Source organism: Rhinatrema bivittatum, chromosome 3 (assembly GCF_901001135.1).
Source record: "Rhinatrema bivittatum chromosome 3, aRhiBiv1.1, whole genome shotgun sequence".
NCBI classification, from domain to species: domain Eukaryota; kingdom Metazoa; phylum Chordata; class Amphibia; order Gymnophiona; family Rhinatrematidae; genus Rhinatrema; species Rhinatrema bivittatum.
This window is the reverse complement of record NC_042617.1, coordinates 279,775,736-279,796,608: the sequence shown is the minus strand read 5'-3', so window position 1 is coordinate 279,796,608 and position 20,873 is coordinate 279,775,736. Positions and strand designations below refer to the sequence as shown.

At 47.5% G+C, this 20,873-nt stretch overlaps 1 protein-coding gene across 3 annotated transcripts in view; it reads left to right on the top strand.

Annotated features, from left to right (window-relative positions):
* The first annotated feature begins 269 nt into the window (after nt 1-269).
* The window catches only part of DNAJC14 (DnaJ heat shock protein family (Hsp40) member C14), a 36,488-nt gene continuing 15,884 nt past the window's right edge, over nt 270-20,873 (top strand). Inside the window, exons 1-2 of one of the 3 annotated variants that reach the window (XM_029594792.1) lie at nt 270-413; nt 17,870-19,821. In XM_029594792.1, coding sequence (XP_029450652.1) covers nt 18,943-19,821 — 879 coding nt within the window. In that variant the 5' untranslated portion in view covers nt 270-413; nt 17,870-18,942. Of the gene's footprint in view, nt 435-484; nt 924-17,869; nt 19,822-20,873 lie in introns of those variants that run through there. The other 2 variants (XM_029594791.1, XM_029594793.1) reach the window with 2 other exon arrangements.

Genomic DNA, 20,873 nt, shown 5'->3' with positions numbered 1-20,873 from the left:
ATATTATAATAATAATATATATATTTATAGGAAGACTTATCTTTTTTGGAATAAACTATTCCAGACTAGTGAGTTTATTCCTCCCTACTAGCAGATATATGAATGATAATATGATCCAGTCGTGTTATAATTTAAGATTGCTGGGATTCGTAGTCCTGGAATTCACAAACGCGAACGTTGATTATGGATAAGAGATCCTGGTTTAGAATATTTTGATTTCTCTAGCACCCGGCAAGAATTGCCGGCGAAACCTAACAGAAAGTAGGTAGAAGAGGCCGGAAATGGCGTGGGCACACGCCCCCCGGCTCCCGTCCAGCCGCGCGAGAGCACCTAGCTATCGTCTCTCGCGGAAGTGACGCAGCACGGGCCTAAGGCGAGAGAAGCCGGAACTGGTCGAAGGCGTAAGTGCAAAGGTGGGTGGCGGTAGTGCTCCGGTGAGTAAGGGGATCTTAAGGGTGGCGGGTAAAAGAGAGAACTTCCCTCCTTCCGCATGCGAAAGCCCGAGGCACTGATCTCACCTAAGGTGGATTTGTGCGAGCGCTACCTCTCCTTTTTCCTACACCTTCACATCTCCCGATGTGTGCCCCCCAAACTCCCACCCAGGTGTATCCTAACCCCATCGCACCACTCTCCCTTATACCTAAGCTATCGTATCCCGTCCTCAAACCCTGCTCTTTTCCAGCCTCATTTCTCAGCTCCTACCCTCCAGTTCTCTTCACGCCCCATCTCCTCCTGTAGCACCCCATCTTCCTCACAGTTCGGCATCCCTGATAAACCATAGCGTCAGACAGAAGCCACGCCACAGAGTGCGGCCCCTGTAGTTGCAGAGCTACTGTTTTCTCAGTATGGCGGTGTCTCATAACGGGAGATCCACGCGGAAGCCACATACTGAAGCTTGTGTGTACTTGGCATCGTGACTTATGGTACACTTACTGGTTCCGAGATTGCCTCTGGGGAGACTGCTAATGCAGTTAATGCGGACCTTGATGAGGGAGAAATTGTATTTCTTTAGATTAACATTATTTGAGATCTTGGGACTTTGAAATGTTTGAGTTGTATGCATTTATTCCTGAAGTTTTGCAGCTTCTGCGAAGCATGCCAGACCACGTGCACATACATTTAGCCTGAACCTACTGGAAATTGAACCTCTTCTCGTATCTAAACATGTTATTTCCCTAGCGTGACTTTTACTAAAACAGTGCTTCCAGCATTTTCTTTTAAATCGTGCCATCTACAGCTGTATGAACAAAATGGTGTTTTCCATTTTCTCTGGTTAGTCATTAGTCAAATTGCAAGTTTATTTGAAAGCTTCAGTACCAGCTTAACTATTGCCATTATCAACATCAGTTTTTTTTCATTGTCATTAGCAGTGTTTACATATGTCTGAGCAGCTTCAGTTGAAAGGGTGCAGCTTTATTTAAAAATGAATATATGCATGTGCTGGTGCCACTACCCATGTTGTACGCCTTATGTTGATAGTTTAACCAAGAAGCTATCTGCTTAAGGGAAACAAGTAAAGATAAGTCTTCCTCCTTACAAATACCTGAATGGGAATACTGGGAAACTTCCACCTATTAACTGTTGATGGGTGTTCTAGTGAATGTAGCAGCTATCTAACAGTATAGTCTGGATTGTAGAGCTGGGTGAAGCAGCATTTTCCCCATGCCTAGTAAAAACTTCTATCCTAAGTCATTAAAAGTCCCCATAGACATGTTGAACTTTACACACAGGTTATGCAGACCCTTTTATTTGTTCTGGAAAAAGGTTGAATATTTATAGTATGTATATAATTTAAAATTTACTAGTTGCAGAAAACTTTGGGCCACTATTTATTTAGAGTTCAATCTTGTGTAACTGAGAAGTACTAGCAGGAGGATTCAGTGATACAGAACAGGTTGGGATTATATATGTTGTGAAATAGAAACATAGAAATGACGGCAAAAGAAGACCAAACGGCCCATCCAGTCTGCCCAGCAAGCTTTCGTGCTTTTTTTTCCTTTCTCATACTTATCCGTTACTCTTGGCCTTTAGTAACCTTTTGGTTCTATTTCCCTTCCACCCCCGCCATTAATGTAGAGAGCAGTGTTGGAACTGCATCAAGTGAAATATCTAGCTTAATTAGTTAGGGGTAGTAACTGCCGCAATAAGCAAGCTACACCCATGCTTATTTGTTTACTCAGATTATGTAATTCAGCCCTTGTTGGTTGTTGTCTATATATAGATACACTTTTCTTCATTCACCCCTGCCACTGAAGCAGAGAGCTATGCTGGATATGCATTGAAAGTGAAGTATCAGGCTTATTTGGTTTGGGGTAGTAATCGCCATAACAAGCAAGCTACTCCCCGCTTTTTTGTGAATGCAAATCCTTTTTTCCACATTACCTCTTGCCGTTGAAGCTTAGAGCAATGTTGGAGTTGCATTAACTGTGTGTATGTTTATTGAATAAGGGTATTATCTCCAGGTACTAGCAGTCATTCCCGCGAGCCACCCACTCTTCATTCACATCCTCTAGACTATTTGGATCCACAGGGTTTATCCCATGCCCCTTTGAAGTCCTTCACAGTTCTGGTCTTCACCACTTCCTCCAGAAGGGCATTCCAGGCATCCACCACCCTCTCCGTGAAGAAATACTTTGACATTGGTTCTGAGTCTTCCTCCCTGGAGTTTTAAATCGTGACCTCTGGTTCTGCTGATTTTTTCCCAACGGAAAAGGTTTGTTATCTTTGGATCATTAAAGCCTTTCAAGTATCTGAAAGTCTGTATCATATCACCTCTGCCCCTCCTTTCCTCCAGGGTGTACATATTTAGATTCTTCAATCTCTCCTCATAAGTCATTCGATGAAGACCGTCCACCTTTTTGGTCGCCCTTCTCTGAACCATCTCCATCCTGTCTCTGTCCCTTCGGAGATACGGTCTCCAGAACTGAGCACAGTACTCCAGGTGAGGCCTCACCAAGGACCTGTATAAGGGGATAATCACTTCCCTTTTCTTACTCGATATTCCTCTCTCTATGCAGCCCAGCATTCTTCTGGCTTTAGCTATCGCCTTGTCACATTGTTTCGCCGACTTCAGATCATTAGACACTATCACCCCAAGATCTCTCTCCTGCTCCGTGCACATCAGCCCTTCACCCCCCATCGAATACAGTTCTTTCGGATTTCCACACCCCATTTGCATGACTCTGCACTTCTTGGCATTGAATCTCAGCTGCCATATCTTCGACCACTCTTCCAGCTTCCTTAAATCCTGTCTCATTCTCTCCACTCCTTCCGGCGTGTCCACTCTGTTGCAGATCTTAGTGTCATCTGCAAACAGACAAACCTTACCTTCTATCTCGTCCGCTGTGTCACTCACATAGATATTGAACAGGACCGGTCCCAACACCGATCCTTGCGGCACTCTGCTAAACACCGCTCTCTCTTCAGAGTAAGTTCCATTTATCACACGTCGTCTGTCCGTCAACCAGTTTGCGATCCAGGCCACCACCTTGGCACTCACTCCTAAGCTTCTCATTTTATTCACCAGCCTCCTGTGCGGGACCGTATCAAAAGCCTTGCTGAAATCCAAGTAGATGACATCGAGCACTCTTCCTTGATCCAATTCCCTAGTTACCCAGTCAAAAAAGTCAATCAGATTAGTCTGACAGGATCTTCCCCTGGTGAATCCATGCTGCCTCTGGTCCATCAGTTCTTCAGACTGTAGATAGTTCACTATTCTTTCTTTCAGCAGTGACTCCATCACTTTTCCCACCACCGGGGTGAGGCTAACCGACCTGTAGTTTCCAGCCTCCTCTCACTCTTGTGAAGCAAGACCACCACTGCTCTTCTCCATTCACTTAGCACCACTCCCGTTTCTAAGGATCTATTGAACAGGCCACACAGCGGACCCGCCAGCATATCTCTGAGCTCCCTCAGTATCCTGAGATGAACCTCATCAGGCCCCATGGCTTTATTCACTTTCAGTTTTCCTAGCTCTTCCCATACATTCTCTTCTGTAAACAGAGTTACATCTACTCCACTCCCCTCCAGTTTCTTGTTAACTAGCAACTGTCCTTCTCCTGGGTCTGCTTTAGTGAACACCGAACTGAAGTAATCATTTAGTATTTCTGCCATTTCTTCATCTCTCTCTACACATTGATCCTTTTCACCTTTCAATCTCACTATACCACTTTGAACTTTTCTCCTTTCACTGATGTATCTGAAAATTGTTTTGTCACCTCTTTATCTCTTTGGCAATCCTTTCTTCCATTTGACTTTTTGCCATCTTGATTACTTTCTTCATCTCCCTCAATTGAACCTGATATTCTTCTTTGTGCTCCTCCCTGTGGGATCCTTTATATTTCTTGAACGCTGTTCTTTTAGCTTTTATTTTGTCAGCCACCTCCTTTGATAACCATATTGGTTTCATTTTTCTTTTGCTTTTCTTTACTTTTCTGACACATAGATTAGTTGCCTTGATAATTGCTCCTTTTAGTTTGGTCCACTGTTGATCCACATCTCTCTTGTTCTCCCAGCCTTTTAGTGCTTCCTCCAGGTACTTCCACATTTCATCAAAGTCCATGTTTTTGAACTGCAAAACTCGGGTCTTCGTGTTTCTTCTACATATCCTTCGTGTGATATGAAACCATACCATTTGATGATCACTGGTGCTGAAGTGGGCACCCACCTGGACATCAGATACATTATCTCCATTAGTGAGCACTAAATCGAGTATAGCTCCCTCCCTCGTGGGTTCCATTACCATTTGTTTGAACAGAGCCCCTTGCAGGGCATCCACTATGTCTCTACTATTGTTAGATTCCACTGAAGGGATTCTCCAGTCTATAGCCGGCAGATTAAAATCTCCAACAATCACCATTTCTCCCTTCTTTCCCATCTTTTGGATGTCTTCAACCAGATCTCTGTCAAGCTCTTCCATATGATTTGGAGGCTTGTAAACTACTCCAATAAAAATGGATGTCCCATCATTTTTTTTTTTTGTAGGTCGGTTCATAGTGCTTCTTCTTTGCCTCATCTTCCTTCCAGTTCAGATGCTTGCATATTGTTTCTGACATAAAGAGCCACTCCTCCCCCTTTCCTGTCCTCTCTGTCCTTCCTTAACAAGTTATAGCCTGGTATTGTCGTATCCCAATCATGAGATACCGTGAACCATGTCTCCGTGACAGCAACAATGTCCAAGTCTGCCTCTACCATTAGGGCTTGCAGCTATGGGATTTTGTTGCTCAGACTACGAGCATTTGTGCTCATAGCTTTCCAGCTTTTCTCGTTCAGGTTACAGCTTTTCTTGGACTCCTTTTGTGTCTTATTTAGTTGAATTTTTTTATCCACTTCACCCTTTTCCTTAGCATTTTTATTTGTATTTCTGGGGTGACTTTTCTGTATGCATTGGGTTTCTTCTTTCTTTTCAGCTATCACTTCAATCTCTTTCGCAAGATCTTCAATAACTAATACAGAGAAGGCTTTTTGCGCTTGTCACTTGATACAGTGTGTGTCTCTGCATCACAGGTCTGATTCTACCAGAGCTCACTGTAATTCTGTTTTTTGTTTCTTATTGCCCTATGTGAGTGAGGGGGTAATCTTGTGGGCTGCACAGCTGCAAGAACGGGTGTCTGTGGGTCACAGGTCTTATCCTGCCTGAGCCCACTGTAACCCCCTTTTGCCTTGACTTTTGGTTTTTATGTGGTAATGTGTGATTAACTCCTGAATTATATAAAGTGGGTGAAACTTTCTTTATTGCTGCTAATTCAGCTGTAACTTCAGCCAGCTCTTTTTTTCAAGGAAGAGAGTTCTGAGCAATTAGGGCAGGCCCTAAGTTAAACAGTTAACACTTGGCAAGAGCTGTTCACTGGACACTGCATCTGCTATTGTTCCCTGTACATACCAGGATCATTCCAGACGATGGGTTATGTGCCCTGTCCAGCAGATGGAGTCAGAAACAGATTTCTGGGGGAGGTGCTACACTACGTCACCACCCTCGTCATCATCCCCAGTATCTTTCTGACTCCAGCAGATGCGGTTTGTGGAACTTGGGTTCCTCACAACTTTATCTTCATTATTAATTTTTCTCTCATTTTGCTTTAAGGGATCAAGTAAAAACTTTCTCTTATATTATAGCTAATTTCTTTATTTGGGAAAAGTCTAAAAAAAAAAAAAAAAAAAAAAAAAATTTTCTATTGAGGGAAATTGAGCGCAGTAACGGTTTGTTACCTCACCGGGGCTTCCTGACAAGCCTCTTTTCTCTCTCTTTACTACTCTCTCTCCGTTTCTGTTTGGCTGGGGTAAGTGTTGCTTTTTTGAATTTAATTTTCAGGTTACCTCAGCGCTTTTTCGCCGACGTTTTTCGACGGAGGGTGCACGCTGGTGGTCCAGCCTCTCCCCCACTTTCCCCCTCCTCCCCCCACAACGCTATCTAGTCGACCCGCGGTCCCGCGAAGTTCATTCCCCGGGACCGCCGGCTGCCGGGAAGGTGATACCCCGGCGGTTCTTGGGTCGGCAGGGGGGAGTTTTTCTCTTTATTTCCCGCAGTCATCTCAGCGCGAGGCTATACTTGCCGCGCTTATTCGCCCCTCCCCCCTCATTGTTTTTTCAATGCCGCGCCCGGCGGCCTGTGTAATATGCGGCCGACAGGGAGCTAAAATCGTCAGGGAGGGGCGTTGCTCGGGCTGCCTCCCCGATGGGGAAACATGTCCGGCTGAGGGGGACGCCGAGGGAATGGTGGACCGCGATTTGAGAAAAAGACAGGCCCCGTTCCCGCTCAGCACAGAAACGGCAGCCATTTTAATGTCAGACTCGGAAGCGGGGTTATCAGAGGAGGACTCCCCGATTATTTCAGCACTCCCTTCGAGAACTCAGCGGACCTCAGCAGACCCCAGTCACCGAGAGGGTGAGGCCTCAGGGGCCCCCTCCGGAGGATTTTCTGCTTTTTCACCGGAGTTCGTTGTTCTGATGCACAAAGCTTTTTTGCATTTCAAGGATGCTTCTTCAGACTTCTCTGTCCCCCCTCCCCCAAAGTTGGCCCGCCTTTCATCATTGCAGGGGGATTCCCCCTCCCAAGGGATTTCCTCTCCTTCTGGCGCTCCACCTCAGCCTTCCAAGGATCCCTCAGCTGTACCTCCACCCCCGGTTTCGTGCTCAGGGGGGGACCCTCCGGGAGATCCTTCGGGAGATGATCCCACTTTGCTTTCTCATCTGGAGGGAGATGATCCAAGGATTCTACGTATTTTCCAGTCAGAGGAATTGGAGGACCTGATCCCTCATATTTTGACGGAAATGGACATCGACCCCCCTCCTGAGCCTGTTGGACCACAACCAAACGTAAGGAAAGGTGACCCTCTCCTTGCGGGTTTAAGGCCTTTGGCCAAGTCTTTTCCCACTCACCCTTCTTTTCTCCAACTCATTTCCCGTGAGTGGGATACTCCTGAGGCAACCCTCAGAGTTAGTAGAGCTATGGAGAAGCTCTACCCACTCCCACAGGATTTTCTGGACATCCTCAAAGTTCCCGCCGTGGACTCGGCTGTATCAGCAGTGACCAAACACACTACCATACCGGTCACGGGAGGTACGGCTCTGAAAGACACTCAGGATAGAAAATTGGAAGTCTTTCTCAAAAGGATTTTTGAAGTTTCCGCACTAGGCATGCGAGCGTCCATTTGCAGTGCTCTTGCTCAGAGAGCAGGTTTACGCTGGGTACAGCAGTTGCTTACCTCGCAGGAGTTACCAGATGCTGAGGCCCTACAGGCGGATCGGCTGGAAGCCGTGATGGCATATGGGGCGGATGCCTTTTATGACCTACTCAGAGTCCTCGCCCGTTCCATGGTAGCGGCAGTCTCAGCTCGACGCCTTCTCTGGCTGCGAAACTGGTCCGCGGACGCATCCTCTAAAACGCGCCTGGGATCCCTTCCCTTCAAGGGTAAATTCCTTTTTGGGGAAGATTTGGATCAGATCATTAAATCTTTGAATGAGAATTCAGTGCATAAGCTTCCGGAAGATCGTCCACGATCCTCAAGGTTTTCCTACTCTTCTTCCAGATCTCGATACAGGAATCAGCGGAGGACACGAAACACTCGTCAACAAGCTCCTCGGAACCCATCCTCACGTTCAGGTTCCTGGAACAGGCCCTTTCGAGGGCGCCGTCCCGGCAGGGAGGGTCAGGGACGGGGTTCCTCTAATTCCTCCTCCTTCAAGACAAACCAATGATGCCAGTCGGACCCACGACCCGGTTCCCCGGCTGGGGGGCCGGATCTCTCTCTTTTACAGCGAGTGGGTCCAAATTACATCGGACCAGTGGGTCCTGGATATTCTAAAGCACGGCTACGCATTGGATTTTGTCCATCCTCCCAGAGACAGGTTCCTTTTCTCTCCTTGCGGATCCAGTTACAAGCAAGAAGCTGTCGCTTCCACTCTCGACCGACTTTCCGCACTTGGAGCGATTTCACCAGTCCCTCCCTACGATTGGGGTCGAGGTCATTACTCCATCTATTTTGTTGTCCCAAAGAAGGAGGGTACTTTTCGTCCCATCCTGGACCTCAAGATGGTGAACAGGTCTCTACGAATCCCCCGTTTTCGCATGGAGACTCTTCGGTCGGTTCTAGCAGCGGTACATCGAGGAGAATTTCTAGCTTCCTTGGATCTCACCGAGGCCTACTTGCATATTCCTATTCTCAAGGATCATCAGCGCTACCTAAGATTCAAGATCTTAGGTCAACATTTTCAGTTCCGGGCCTTACCTTTCGGTCTAGCGACGGCTCCACGAGTCTTCACGAAAATCATGGTAGTGGTGGCAGCTGCATTGCGCCGGCAGGGCGTTCTGGTACACCCTTACCTGGACGATTGGCTCATACGAGCGAAGTCATGGGACCAGGGTTGCCGGATGGTCAGAATAGTGCTCCGCATGCTCCAGTCTCTCGGGTGGATTGTCAACTATGCCAAGAGTCACCTAGTTCCTTCCCAGTCCCTGGAATTCCTGGGAGCACATTTCGACACGAAACAGGGCATGGTATTCCTCAAGAAAGAAAGGGCTCAGTCCCTTCGCGATCAGGTTCTCCGATTCTTGGATCTTCAAGAACCCACATCATGGGATTACCTTCAGCTCCTGGGCACGATGGCCTCCACTATCGATCTTGTTCCTTGGGCCTTTGCCCACCTCCGCCCTCTTCAAAGGTCTCTGCTCTCCAGATGGAAACCGTCCTCACAAGACTACCAGATGGTACTCCCAATTCCGATGGATACCGTCCACAGTCTCCACTGGTGGCTAGAATACCGAAACCTAGCTCAAGGAGTATCTCTGGACATACCAGAATGGATAGTGGTCACCACGGATGCCAGTCTATCAGGATGGGGGGCGGTCTGTCAGGAGAGCTCTCTACAAGGTCAATGGACGGCGGAACAAGCCCGGTGGCCCATCAATCGTCTGGAGACCAGAGCGGTACGTCTGGCGTTAAAAGGGTTCCTTCCTCGGTTGCTTCACAGAGCTGTCAGGGTCCTTTCCGACAATGCGACCACGGTGTCTTACATCAACAGACAGGGGGGCACACGAAGTCTTCAAGTATCCTTGGAAGCGGACAAATTAATGCTCTGGGCGGAAAGGCATCTGTTGCGTTTGGCAGCCTCCCACATAGCGGGAGTAGACAATATACAGGCAGACTTCTTAAGTCGTCAACGCCTGGATCCCGGAGAATGGGAACTCTCGGGGGAGGCAATGGATTTGATAATCTCCCGATGGGGTCCTCCCCACCTGGATCTCATGGCCACAGCAAGCAATGCAAAGACTCCGCGTTTCTTCAGCCGCAGAAGAGAACACGGCGCAGAAGGAATCGATGCTCTAGCCCTGCCTTGGCCGCGGAACATCCTACTTTATGTCTTTCCACCGTGGCCTCTCGTGGGAAAAGTGATTCGAAGAATCGAGAATCACCACGGTCCAGTGGTCCTAGTGGCGCCGGAATGGCCTCGTCGACCGTGGTTTGCGGATCTTCTTCTCCTAACCATGGAAGGCCCTCTACGTCTCAGCCACATTCCACGCCTACTTCGGCAGGGACCCATATTTTTACAGCAGGCCGATCGCTTCTGTCTAGCGGCCTGGCTTTTGAGAGGCGCAAACTGAGGTACAGAGGCTACCAGGAGGAGGTCATTTCGACTCTATTACTAGCTCGTAAGAGATCTACTTCAGTCACTTATATAAGAGTTTGGAAGGTCTTCGAAAATTGGTGCGGATCTCACGACATCCACCCCACCAATGCTTCCGTATCTCAAATTCTCTCCTTCCTTCAGGAAGGACTAGATCTCGGCCTCTCTTACAACTCACTTCGAGTACAGGTCGCGGCTTTGGGCGCCCTCTTATATAGTAGCGAAGGATCGCGTCTCTCCTCTCATCCGGATGTGGGTCGCTTCCTTAGAGGGGTGCGTCACTTGAAGCCTCCGTTACGTCCTCCTTGTCCGTCCTGGAATCTGAACTTAGTTTTACGAGCACTTAGCGGTTCACCTTTTGAACCCTTAAGATTTTCCTCTCTTAAAGATCTGACTTTTAAAACTATCTTCTTGGTGGCAATCTGTTCAGCGCGACGCATTTCAGAACTACAGGCACTATCCTGTCGAGAACCGTATCTCCGTTTTTCAGATGACGGCGTGTCTCTCCGCACGGTCCCATCTTTTCTTCCTAAAGTGGTTTCGGCCTTCCACCTCAATCAGTCAGTTGAGTTGCCTTCCTTCAAATCAAACGAACCCAGGGATTTACGTCTTTTGGATGTAAAGCGATGTCTGTTGCGTTATTTGGAAGTTACCAATGAATTTCGTCTTTCCGACCATCTCTTCGTTCTCTGGTCGGGCCCCAGGAAGGGTCACATGGCATCCAAAACGTCTATTGCTCGCTGGCTGAAGGGGACAATTGCTTCGGCTTATATTGGGGCCGGTAAGCAACCTCCTTTGGGGGTTAAAGCCCATTCCGTTCGCGCACAGGCAGCATCATGGGCAGAGTCTAGCTCTGTTTCAGTCCAGGAGATTTGCAGAGCGGCGACGTGGAAGTCTCTCCATACTTTCGCAAGGCACTATCGTCTGGATGTTTCCACATCATCAGACGGTTCTTTTGGGGATCGAGTCATCCGAGCAGGGCTATCCACGGCCCGCCCATAAGAGGGAAGCTTGGGTACATCCCATCGTCTGGAATGATCCTGGTATGTACAGGGAAAAGAAAATTATTCCTTACCTGCTAATTTTCGTTCCTGTAATACCATGGATCATTCCAGACACCCTCCCATTACTATTGAAAGTTTTAATTAAGGTGGGCTATCTCTGCTCGACTATGCTCTCCTTATTTTTTCTACTCACTCTAGCACTCAAAGTTGTTTTGTTCAAATATTTATGTGTTAATAAGTTCTCTGTTGAGGTTATCATTCTGTTCTTTAACAGTTTTCAAACATTAAATTTTAGTTAATACATTTACTTGATCCCTCTCTTCCTCTTGGGCTTGGCTTTGCTAGGCTAGATACTGGGGATGATGACGAGGGTGGTGACGTAGTGTAGCACCTCCCCCAGAAATCTGTTTCTGACTCCATCTGCTGGACAGGGCACATAACCCATCGTCTGGAATGATCCATGGTATTACAGGAACGAAAATTAGCAGGTAAGGAATAATTTTCTTATTTTGAACAGACCTTCCTCCAGATTTGGGTAGCTAATTTAAGCTTTTCCCTGGCTCTGCCCAGAAAGTTGGATTGCTGCCTCTCCCTTCTCTTTCAAAGTAGACTGACTAGGAGTTAGGCGTTAATCACCTTCTACGATGCTCTAAGTCAGCTGCCAAGTAGCTGTTAAACCAGACCCTTATTTTTTTTTTGTATATGTAATGTTTTTTTTTGAATAGATTAACACAACAGATTAAAGCAGCATTGGGCTAGTGGCTCTAAAACATATCTTCAAGAAGCAAAGAAAAAAAACGGGACGTTTTGACTGGAGAGAAATAGCAGTATGTAAAGACATAGGTGGTGGCATGCATATTTTCATTTTCTGCAGCTTTACTCTGTGCCATCACAAGAGTGTGGACCTTATTTGCTCTTTTCCGATATTGGAGCCAGAGTCCAATACTAATGACAGGAGTTGGGTGGCAATAGACTAACCAATTTATTGAAGCATGAGCTTTCACGGACAGAGTCCACTTTCAGTTGTGAAGCTAGGTCTAGATCTTAATTGTGGTCTGGCAGCACACCGGTGAGAAAAGACCATGGTATAAGCTTTGGACAGAGAAAATGTCTTCCCATCTTGCATTAATTAAAGTGGAGCATTTTCAAAGGAGCATTTACTGGCATGAGCTAACATTTTATCTTTACAAAAATAAGATTTCCTAGTGTGTAGCCAAATTGACTCATGACCAATGGGTTATATGTTCCCCTACCAGCGGATGGAGAAGGAGTCTGGTTTCAAAGCTGACATCACTTTAGATACACCCCTGCAGTGACCTCAGCCCTCCAGTATCTCTCTGTCTCCTAGCAGATGTGGACCTGCTTTCCCTACACCAGCATTGGTGGTATAGCGGGATTGCAGTACTCGGAAAAGGAATATTTACCTCTAAATTGGAGCTTGGTTGAGCCCCACTCTCCTGCAGTGATACCTAAAGGTCCCTCCCCCTGTTGAGAATTCCTGAGGTGATTTCCGAGATCCTTCAGAGGTGCGTCTTGGACTGGTAGCCGGTTCCTGGCGTGGACTTTGCTGCTGAAGCAGCAGAAAGGCAGTGGGTGCAGGAAGCCGAGCGCAGCGGTGATTGCCAAAGCCCTCTCCCCCTGCAGCTGGAGACTCTCTGTTCTCAGCTGGTATGTGCTGAGTCCAGGTAAGTAAAGAGAGAAAAGGATTCTTGTCTATTCAGAGACATGGGAGGGGCTTCGGTAAGTCTTCATCCGGTCTCCTTGCTCAGCATGCCGTACCAACAATGTTCCCGATCCCGTTGGGGTAAGGGAAGGGGGCTTCCGAGTGGGTTGAGTGGCCCTTCGATGGGCTAGGCCTCGCTTCAGGCTCGGTCGGTACTCCATGTGGCAGACCACAACGGCACCATCTTGCGCGCAGATTGTGTGTCTCCATTGCCCTTCATAGCCCGTCAGTATATGTGGTGCATGCCGGTTCCGCACGCGCACTGTGCGCCTAACATCGTGCATACGCGTGTGCGTAAGTCTGGACTTAAGCGCATGTATACGTTTGCACATACATGTGCGCACAGGGACCGAATCTGTGTGTACTCAATTTCAGGCATTGGCCGGCTGAGTGCACAAGTTACCATGGATTATGGCTCCAGCAGCAAAGAAGCACAAGCAACACTTTGTGCTGCCTGCCATATTAGGGCTGCATAGTCTGACCTGGATTCCTTCCTGTGACAGAACTGTGAGGAGGCCCAGGGAGGGTTTGACTCCCAGAACTTTTCCAAGCCTGGTTCCTCCCATTCAGAAGATGGGTCAGCCACGATCTTATCCGGTAGCACCCCGGATCTGAGTAATCTCGGGGCTGGGTCTAACTTGGGAGAGGGCAATTCAGCTGCACCTTCCCCAGTTCCTCCTGGGCTAGTTATGGACCCAGCAGCCTTTTCTTGGGTAGAATTTTTTCAAGACCTGCAAACCTTCATACAGGCACGGTCTCTCTCCTGCCCCTGTCCGGACTGAATTCCAGCTGGGAAGGCCTCGTTCCCCTAGCCCTATCAATATGCCTCATCTCACCAAGGGTATCCTTGACAGGGACCCAAACACTATGGACAATGAAGGGGATGCAGACTCGCTGGAGATTGGGGAAATCCTTCCAGGACTGGAGCCATATCTGACCATGTTGTGGTTTCCCAGACCTTGAAGACTGTTGGAGTTCCTGGCAAAGACTCTGATGGAACCAAAGAAAAGAACCCCATTTTGGTGTCTCTGCGGAAAGCCTCTTGCTATTTTCTGATGCTGGAAGCCATCTAGGAGTCCAGGGTGTCCAATTCCAGGACCTGGAATTGGACACCCTGGAAGCCAGCTTTAAAGGAGGTTGGGCATTGGAAGCTCTGAACCCCCTGGATCTGGTGGCCAGAGAACACCTGCGTTTCCCCAAAATGGATACTCTGTTCTGCGCTGTTTCGAAGCGAACAACTATCCCAGTGGAGGGAGGAGCGGCCTTAAAGGATGCACATGATAGGTGGCTGGAGTCCATCCTTAAACAAGCATTTGACATGGCAGCAATGACTGCAGATTGCTTCTTGTTGTGTCCTGGTGGCGCGCTCGGGCATACTTCTCTCGAGAGAGAGGCAGATAACTCTGGAGTGCCTTCAAGAGAGGCTATGGAGCCTGCCACTGCCTTTTTAGCGGATGCGGGCTCTGACCTAGTTCGTACCTTGGTCAGAGGAGTGACCTCAGTGATGGCAGCCAGAAGACAGCTGTGCTAAAGAATTGATCTGCGGATGCATCCTCTAAGGTAAACCTTACAAAGATGCCCTTTAAGGGATCCCTCCTATTTGGTAGTGAACTGGAAAAGCTGGCCAGTAAGTGGGGTGAATCTCCAGTGCCTTAGCTACTGGAAGACGAGAAGGAGGTCACAGCGCCCCTCACCTATGAGGGGTCGGTCCAGGGGCTTCCTGTGATTTTGGCCCTACAGGAGCTCATCATTTCAGATGTCTCTGTCCTCAGGAAGGTCTCAGTCCTTTAGGAGTTGACAACCAAAGAGAGGGCCAGTTCAGCCCGAATTCCATAATGAAGTTTTGCCAACCCATCTATGGGACAAGGAGATAGGGGGGTTGACTATCCCTCTTCAGACAGCGCTTGGTCGAGATCATGTTGGAGAAATGGGTACTGCATATATGAGAAGGATACGCATTGGAGTTTTGCAGCATCCCTCGGGACACGTTCATGATGTCTCCATGCCACTCCCTGCACAAGAAGATGGCAGTGGAATCTACCTTGACAATTTGAGGGCTGTATGCGCCCCAGGAAAATATGGGGTGCTATTCCATCTATTTCATTGTACTCAAGGAGGAGGGTCCCTTTCACCCCATCCTGGGCCTCAAGAGCGTCAACAGTCATCTACGAGTAATTCATTTTTGCATGGAAACTCTACACTCCATTGTAATGCCATACAACTAGGGAGTTCTTAACCTCCCTGGACCTCTTGGAGGCCTGCCTCAGCTGCACTAAGGAAAGAAGGAATCCTGTTGCATCCATACTGGGATGACTGGTTGATCTTGGCAAAGTCATTAGAGGAGAGCTTCCAGGTGATCTGCTTGGTGATGTCCCTGCTTCAGGAGCTTGGTTGGGTCGTGAACATGGACAAGAGTAGTCTCAAGCCTTCCCAGTCCTTAGAGTATCTGGGGGTTCAGTTCGACACCAGACAGGACAAGGTCTTCCTTCGACCCTCTAGAATAAGGAAGATGATGTGTCAAGTGCACCAGTTGACGAACACCATACACACCAGGGTGTGGAGCTATCTTCAGGTCTGATGACATCAACCCTGGAGGTAGTACCGTGGGTGAGGGCACATATGCGTCCACTCCACACTCCCTGCTGTCATGTTGGAATCTGCTGTCCCATGACTATGCAATTCGCCTCACCTGCCAAAGGAAGTAGGTTCTCGGCTTCAGTGGTGGCTGCAGGAAGCCCACCTGAGCAGGGGTATAAGCCTGTCCCCTCCGGAATGGCTTGTTCTTACAACGAATGCGAGCCTCTGGGGGTGGGGAATGGGCGTTGAAACAAGGAAGAGGCACGTTGGAACATAAACTGCCTGGAAGCCAGGGCAGTCAGATTCGCATGTCTACAGTTCAGCCACAGTCTTCAGGGTCAGGCAGTCCACGTGATGTTCAACAACACAATAACGTTAGCCTTTATCAACCGCCAGGGAGGAACCAAGAGGCCAGCAAGTATCCCTGGAGATAGACCCCCTTATGGAATGGACGGAATTGAACCTACAGATGATCTTGGCCTCCCAAATCCCAGGAAAAGACAACGTCGGAGCAGACTTTCTAAGCAGAGAATTTGAATCAGGATAATGGATGTTATCGACTAGAGCCTTTCAGCTCTTGGTAGATCACTGGGGCCTCCCATCCATCGACCTGCTGGCCTCATCTCACAGTGTGAAGGACTCCCAATTCTTCAGTCACAGAAGAGATCAGCGATCCCTGGGGATAGACGCTCTTGTTCAGGCCTGGTCAGAGGAGGACCTGCTGTTTGCCTTACCTCTCTGGCCCCTGCTGGGCAAGGTCATTTGCAAGGTCAAGTCCCACAGGGGACTAGTCCTTCTAGTGGCTCTGGATTGGCCCAGATGCCCATGGAATGCAGACCTGCAGAGGCTTCTGGTGGAGACCCCTCTATGCCTTCCTCCGCACAGGGACCTGCTCCAACAAGGACTGACTCAGTTTTGTCTTACGGTCTGGCCCTTTCCACCTTGATCCACGCATGGAAGTTTCTTCATCCTTACGGTATGTATGGATCTGGAGTATATTTGAGGCCTGGTGCAAGGAATGTGGGGCTGCCCCCCCCCCCCCCCCCCCCCCGGATGACAAAATCCCTATGGTTCTGGAATTTTTACAGGATGGCCTGAATTAAAGGGTTGTCCCTTAATTCCTTGAAGGTCCATGTAGCGGCTCTTCTGTTTCAGAGGCAAGGTGAATGGAACTCGCCTGTCGGCGCATCTGGATTTGGCCCATTTCCTAAAAGAGGTTAAACACCTTCGACCACCCTTACAGTGGCCGTTTCCCCTATGGAGTCTTAATCTAGTGTTGGATTTTTTTAGCAGGGCCTTCCTTTTAGCCTCTGCACAGTCTATCCCTGTGCCTGTTAACACTAAAGGCGGTGTTCTTGGTGACTCTATGCTCAGCTCTTCATATCTCTGACCTACAGGCATTGTCTTGTCGGGAACCATATCTCCGGATAACTCCAGAATCGCTACAGCTTCACACCATTCCTTCTTTCTTGCCTAAGGTAGTCTTGAAGTTTCACTTGAATCAGTCCATTTCCTTACTGTCCCTAGATGGACTCTAGGACATGGAAGATTACCGCCTCTTTCACCATTTAAACATCAGTAGGCTTTTAGTGTGGTATCTGGAATTCTCTTAACCGGCGCACAAGATGGGACTGCTTGTTTGTTCTTCACGATGGAAGGAAACAAGGCGAGACAGCTTTACAAGCTACCTTAGCATGCTGGATCAAGGAGGGAGGGAAGCCATTACCCTTTCAGGTTAAAGCTCATTCCACTAGGGCCCAGGCAGTATCCTGGGCGGAAGCTAAGCTACTGATTCCCGTCGACATGTGCCGAGCGGCGATGTGGTCTTCCTTGCACACCTTCTCCAGGTTCTATTGCCTGGACATTCGGGCCCGAGACTACCGCAGTCTTTGCAAGGGAGATACTAACTGGACCGTGGGTAGCTTTTGTACATCCCATTGGTCCTGAGTCCATCTGGCTACAAGCTAGGAAATTGAAAATTATTTATCTGATAATTTCATTTTCCTTAGTGTAGACAGATGGACTCAGCATCCTGCCCACGGATGCCCAAGGATAATGCTAGGGAATCGCCCATGAGGTGAATCTCAATTCCAAGAGGTTACGAGTAAGCTGTCTCCCAATCCCTAGATCAGGGCATCTATAATCTTGCTGGGATTCAGTGCTTTTGTATGTTTGAGTATAGCAGCGGTTATCTGTTTTTCAATCAAGTTTTTCAATTGCATGTCCACAATGGCTTTTGAAGAGAATACTAGAGGGGGTAAAGTCACTGTAGGGGTGTATCTAAGGTGATGTCAGCTTTGAAACCTGACTCTCTCCATTTGCTGGCAGGGTAGCATATAACCCATTGGTCCTGAGTCCATCTGTCTACACTAAGGAAAACAAAATGATCAGGCAATTAATTTCTCCATTTGTGTTCCTGAATATCTTTTTTTGTTTTTTGCAGAATCAAAATTAACAAATGGCTGCTGTAACTTAAAACTTCATTGGCTACCAATATGGAAAGACAGACCCCTGAAAGAAGAAGAACCCAAGGAAGTAATGTAAACAGCCATCTTGTGTGGCAGTCAGATCTCCCTGGGGCCAGAGGAGCCCTTGGTGCCAGGCAGAAAGCTAGCTGCTGGGATGCTCCTGCACAGAGGTGGAAACATTTTTTTGAAAACTTAGGCACTGGTCAAAACTCATAGGAGCCAGAAGGAGACATTTTTGTATTGATTATTTTTTTGTGTTATTTCTTGTTTTTGTTTTGCTTAGATTTCTTTATTTTGTATTTTTTGCTTTTTCTTTCTCCAACTTTTTACTCTTCTCTCCAGCCCTTTACCACTACCTCTTCTGCAGCATCACAGCAGCTTCTCGGCCCTCTGCTCCTCCACCTGGCTCTGGCTCAGTGGCAGATGCCAAGCACCAAAATTTAGGTGACCTGAGATTTTTTTTTTTTCCCAACCCTGCTTTGTATTTCTTAGGATCAGCAGGATGTTTGGGCATCATTCATAATTGTGTGAAGATCTGCAGGGGTTCCCTTAGCTCAGAAGACCTGTGACAGATGTGTCCTCATCGGGGTGAGAGATGCAATGCAGGGAAATAACTTCTGAATCACAGGCCTGAGAGAGGTTTGGAAATAGAAATTTTGGATCAGAGCCTTTCTGATGGTGAGGCTTCCAGTAAAACAGGCTGTCCAGGGTTAGTCTAGTGGACAAGGAGCCAGAGAAGGGTGAGGAGGGAAATTTCCAGGAGGATCAGAGGGGAAGAAGAGCCCTTCAGGCAGAAGCCTGCCTGCCGTGTTTTGAGAATTAAAATGTGCACCTTACAGGTAGTAAGGCAACTGCCTTTGCTCAGAAATCCAGTTACAGACTTGCTTGTAGTTATCAGGGAGATGGCTATGACCCCTTGGGAACATATTCTGAAAGAAGGGCATGGGCTTGCAGTTTCACATGTCATCCCTTGTCTTCCAAGTCCACCACAGTAGAGACTGAAGACTTCAGTGGTGACCTTCTTGAAGGTCTCAAGGAGGCAATAAAAATGACAATGAAGGAAGGCCCAGAGAAGACAAGACCGTGTGAAAGCCAGTTTGACCCGGAGGATTCCTCAAGGGCAAGTGTGTTAAAACGAGGGGACCGGCGGCAAAAGAACAGGTCCACCCAGAAGGATAAAGAGGACTGGAAAGAGAGTTCTAGGAAGGAAGGAAAGTGCCCTTCCTTAGCCAGTGGGAAGAATAAGCCTGTGAGGAAGAAGAGCCATACTGAGGGGAGGCGACCGCTGAGAGCTGAGCATCCCAGGCAGGAGGAAAGGCTGCTCCAAGTCTGCGTTTCTTGCGTCCGAATGTTCATGGACTTGCTGCAGGCCCAACAGGGGTTGGCTCAGCAACTGAGAAGTATCTCTGTGAGGTTGAAGCATTGGGCCTGCTCTTGGGGAGGTTTGATGTTTCGCTTGTTGAAGATGCTCTGTGCACTGCTCTTCCTGGCCCTCATGGTGGCCATAGGTTGCCTACGGCTTTGTTGTTGCTATGCAAAGTCTGCATTTTATTCAGCCGTGGTAAGGCTGGGTGGGAGCTGTAGTGGCACAACTTATTTTGCTTCTGTTCCTGGCTTGCCCTTTATACAGAGACTCTGGACCTGGTTGAAGGGTACAAGGACTTGCAGGTACTTGGCTGAGTTGCTGCAGAAGTGGAAGTTGCCTCTTTGGGCATCTAAGAGGTTATGGACAGATAAGGAGGGCCCGGTGTCCCATTCTGACTCACTTGGCACAAAGGGACGCTACCAACCAAATGAAGAGGTGGAAAGGCTGTTAAGCCTGGCAGATATACCAGAAGAGGAGCTGAATCCCTTCAAGGCCTTGGGGGTGGAATTGACTGCCTCGGATGTAGAGCTGAAGAAGGCTTATCGGCAGCTGGCTGTACTGGTAAGGTACCAATTTACTAACTAAACTGCTCAGGATGTGCAAAGAGACTTTCACTAAAAGTAACATTTCTTTGCATCTGACATCTTAAATCCAAGGGTAAAAAAGAGCTATGAATACTTTACAGTCTTAATAATATTGTTAGTTGCTGGGACTTGATGTCCAGTTTTTTTTTAAATTTTAAAATTTTTTTTTATAATCGAAAGTTTTTATTGAAGGTCAGCAAACAGTACAAGCAATAAAATTGTACAAACAAGAAATTCAATACAGAGACTGACTTTCAACTTTACGTAGACCAGTGAAACCTTACCCCCTCCACCTGCAGCCAATAGTAGCAAGGAAAGGTTGCGCATAATCAATAACTATGGTACAACAATCCCAAGGATAGCACAATCAACCATTATATGGTATAGTTATCCAGCTTAAAGACCACTAACCATTATGTAGCATACTAAATTATCCAACATATACTTGATTTAAAGGCGTATAATCTCAATATGAATGCACATAATCAAGGAAAAACATATAATTTCAACACAATTAAATATATGATTAAGTTAGTATGCACCACCAAAATGCTTCTCCACCCAAACTATAATGGCAATGTATAATCCAAAAGAAAATAGTGGTAGACAGTGCAAGAAAAAAAAAAAAGTAAAATTAGGAATGAGATCCCTCCTACTTCAGAAAAGGCCCCCAAATTTCCTGAAACATCGGTGTATCGATGCCTGGCAGCAGTAATAGAAGCAATGTGACAATAGAAGTGCATTCTTTGTTGCACCATCTTTTAAGGATGGAACCTAGGCATGTTTCCAGTATAAGGCAAGCACACAACTAGCCACTAAAAACACTTGTTGGCAGAATGGTATTTTTCTAAAAATGGCAAAGGCACATTGAGTAAAATGACTGCGTCACACAGATCACCAATCCCTAAAATCACCCCCAGCCATTTTGTCACTGCAACCGAAAACAATGAGACCTGCTTGCAACCCCACCAAATATGGGGAAAGTGCCCACTTCATCACACTTTCTCCAGCAAAGATCACTAAAAGAAG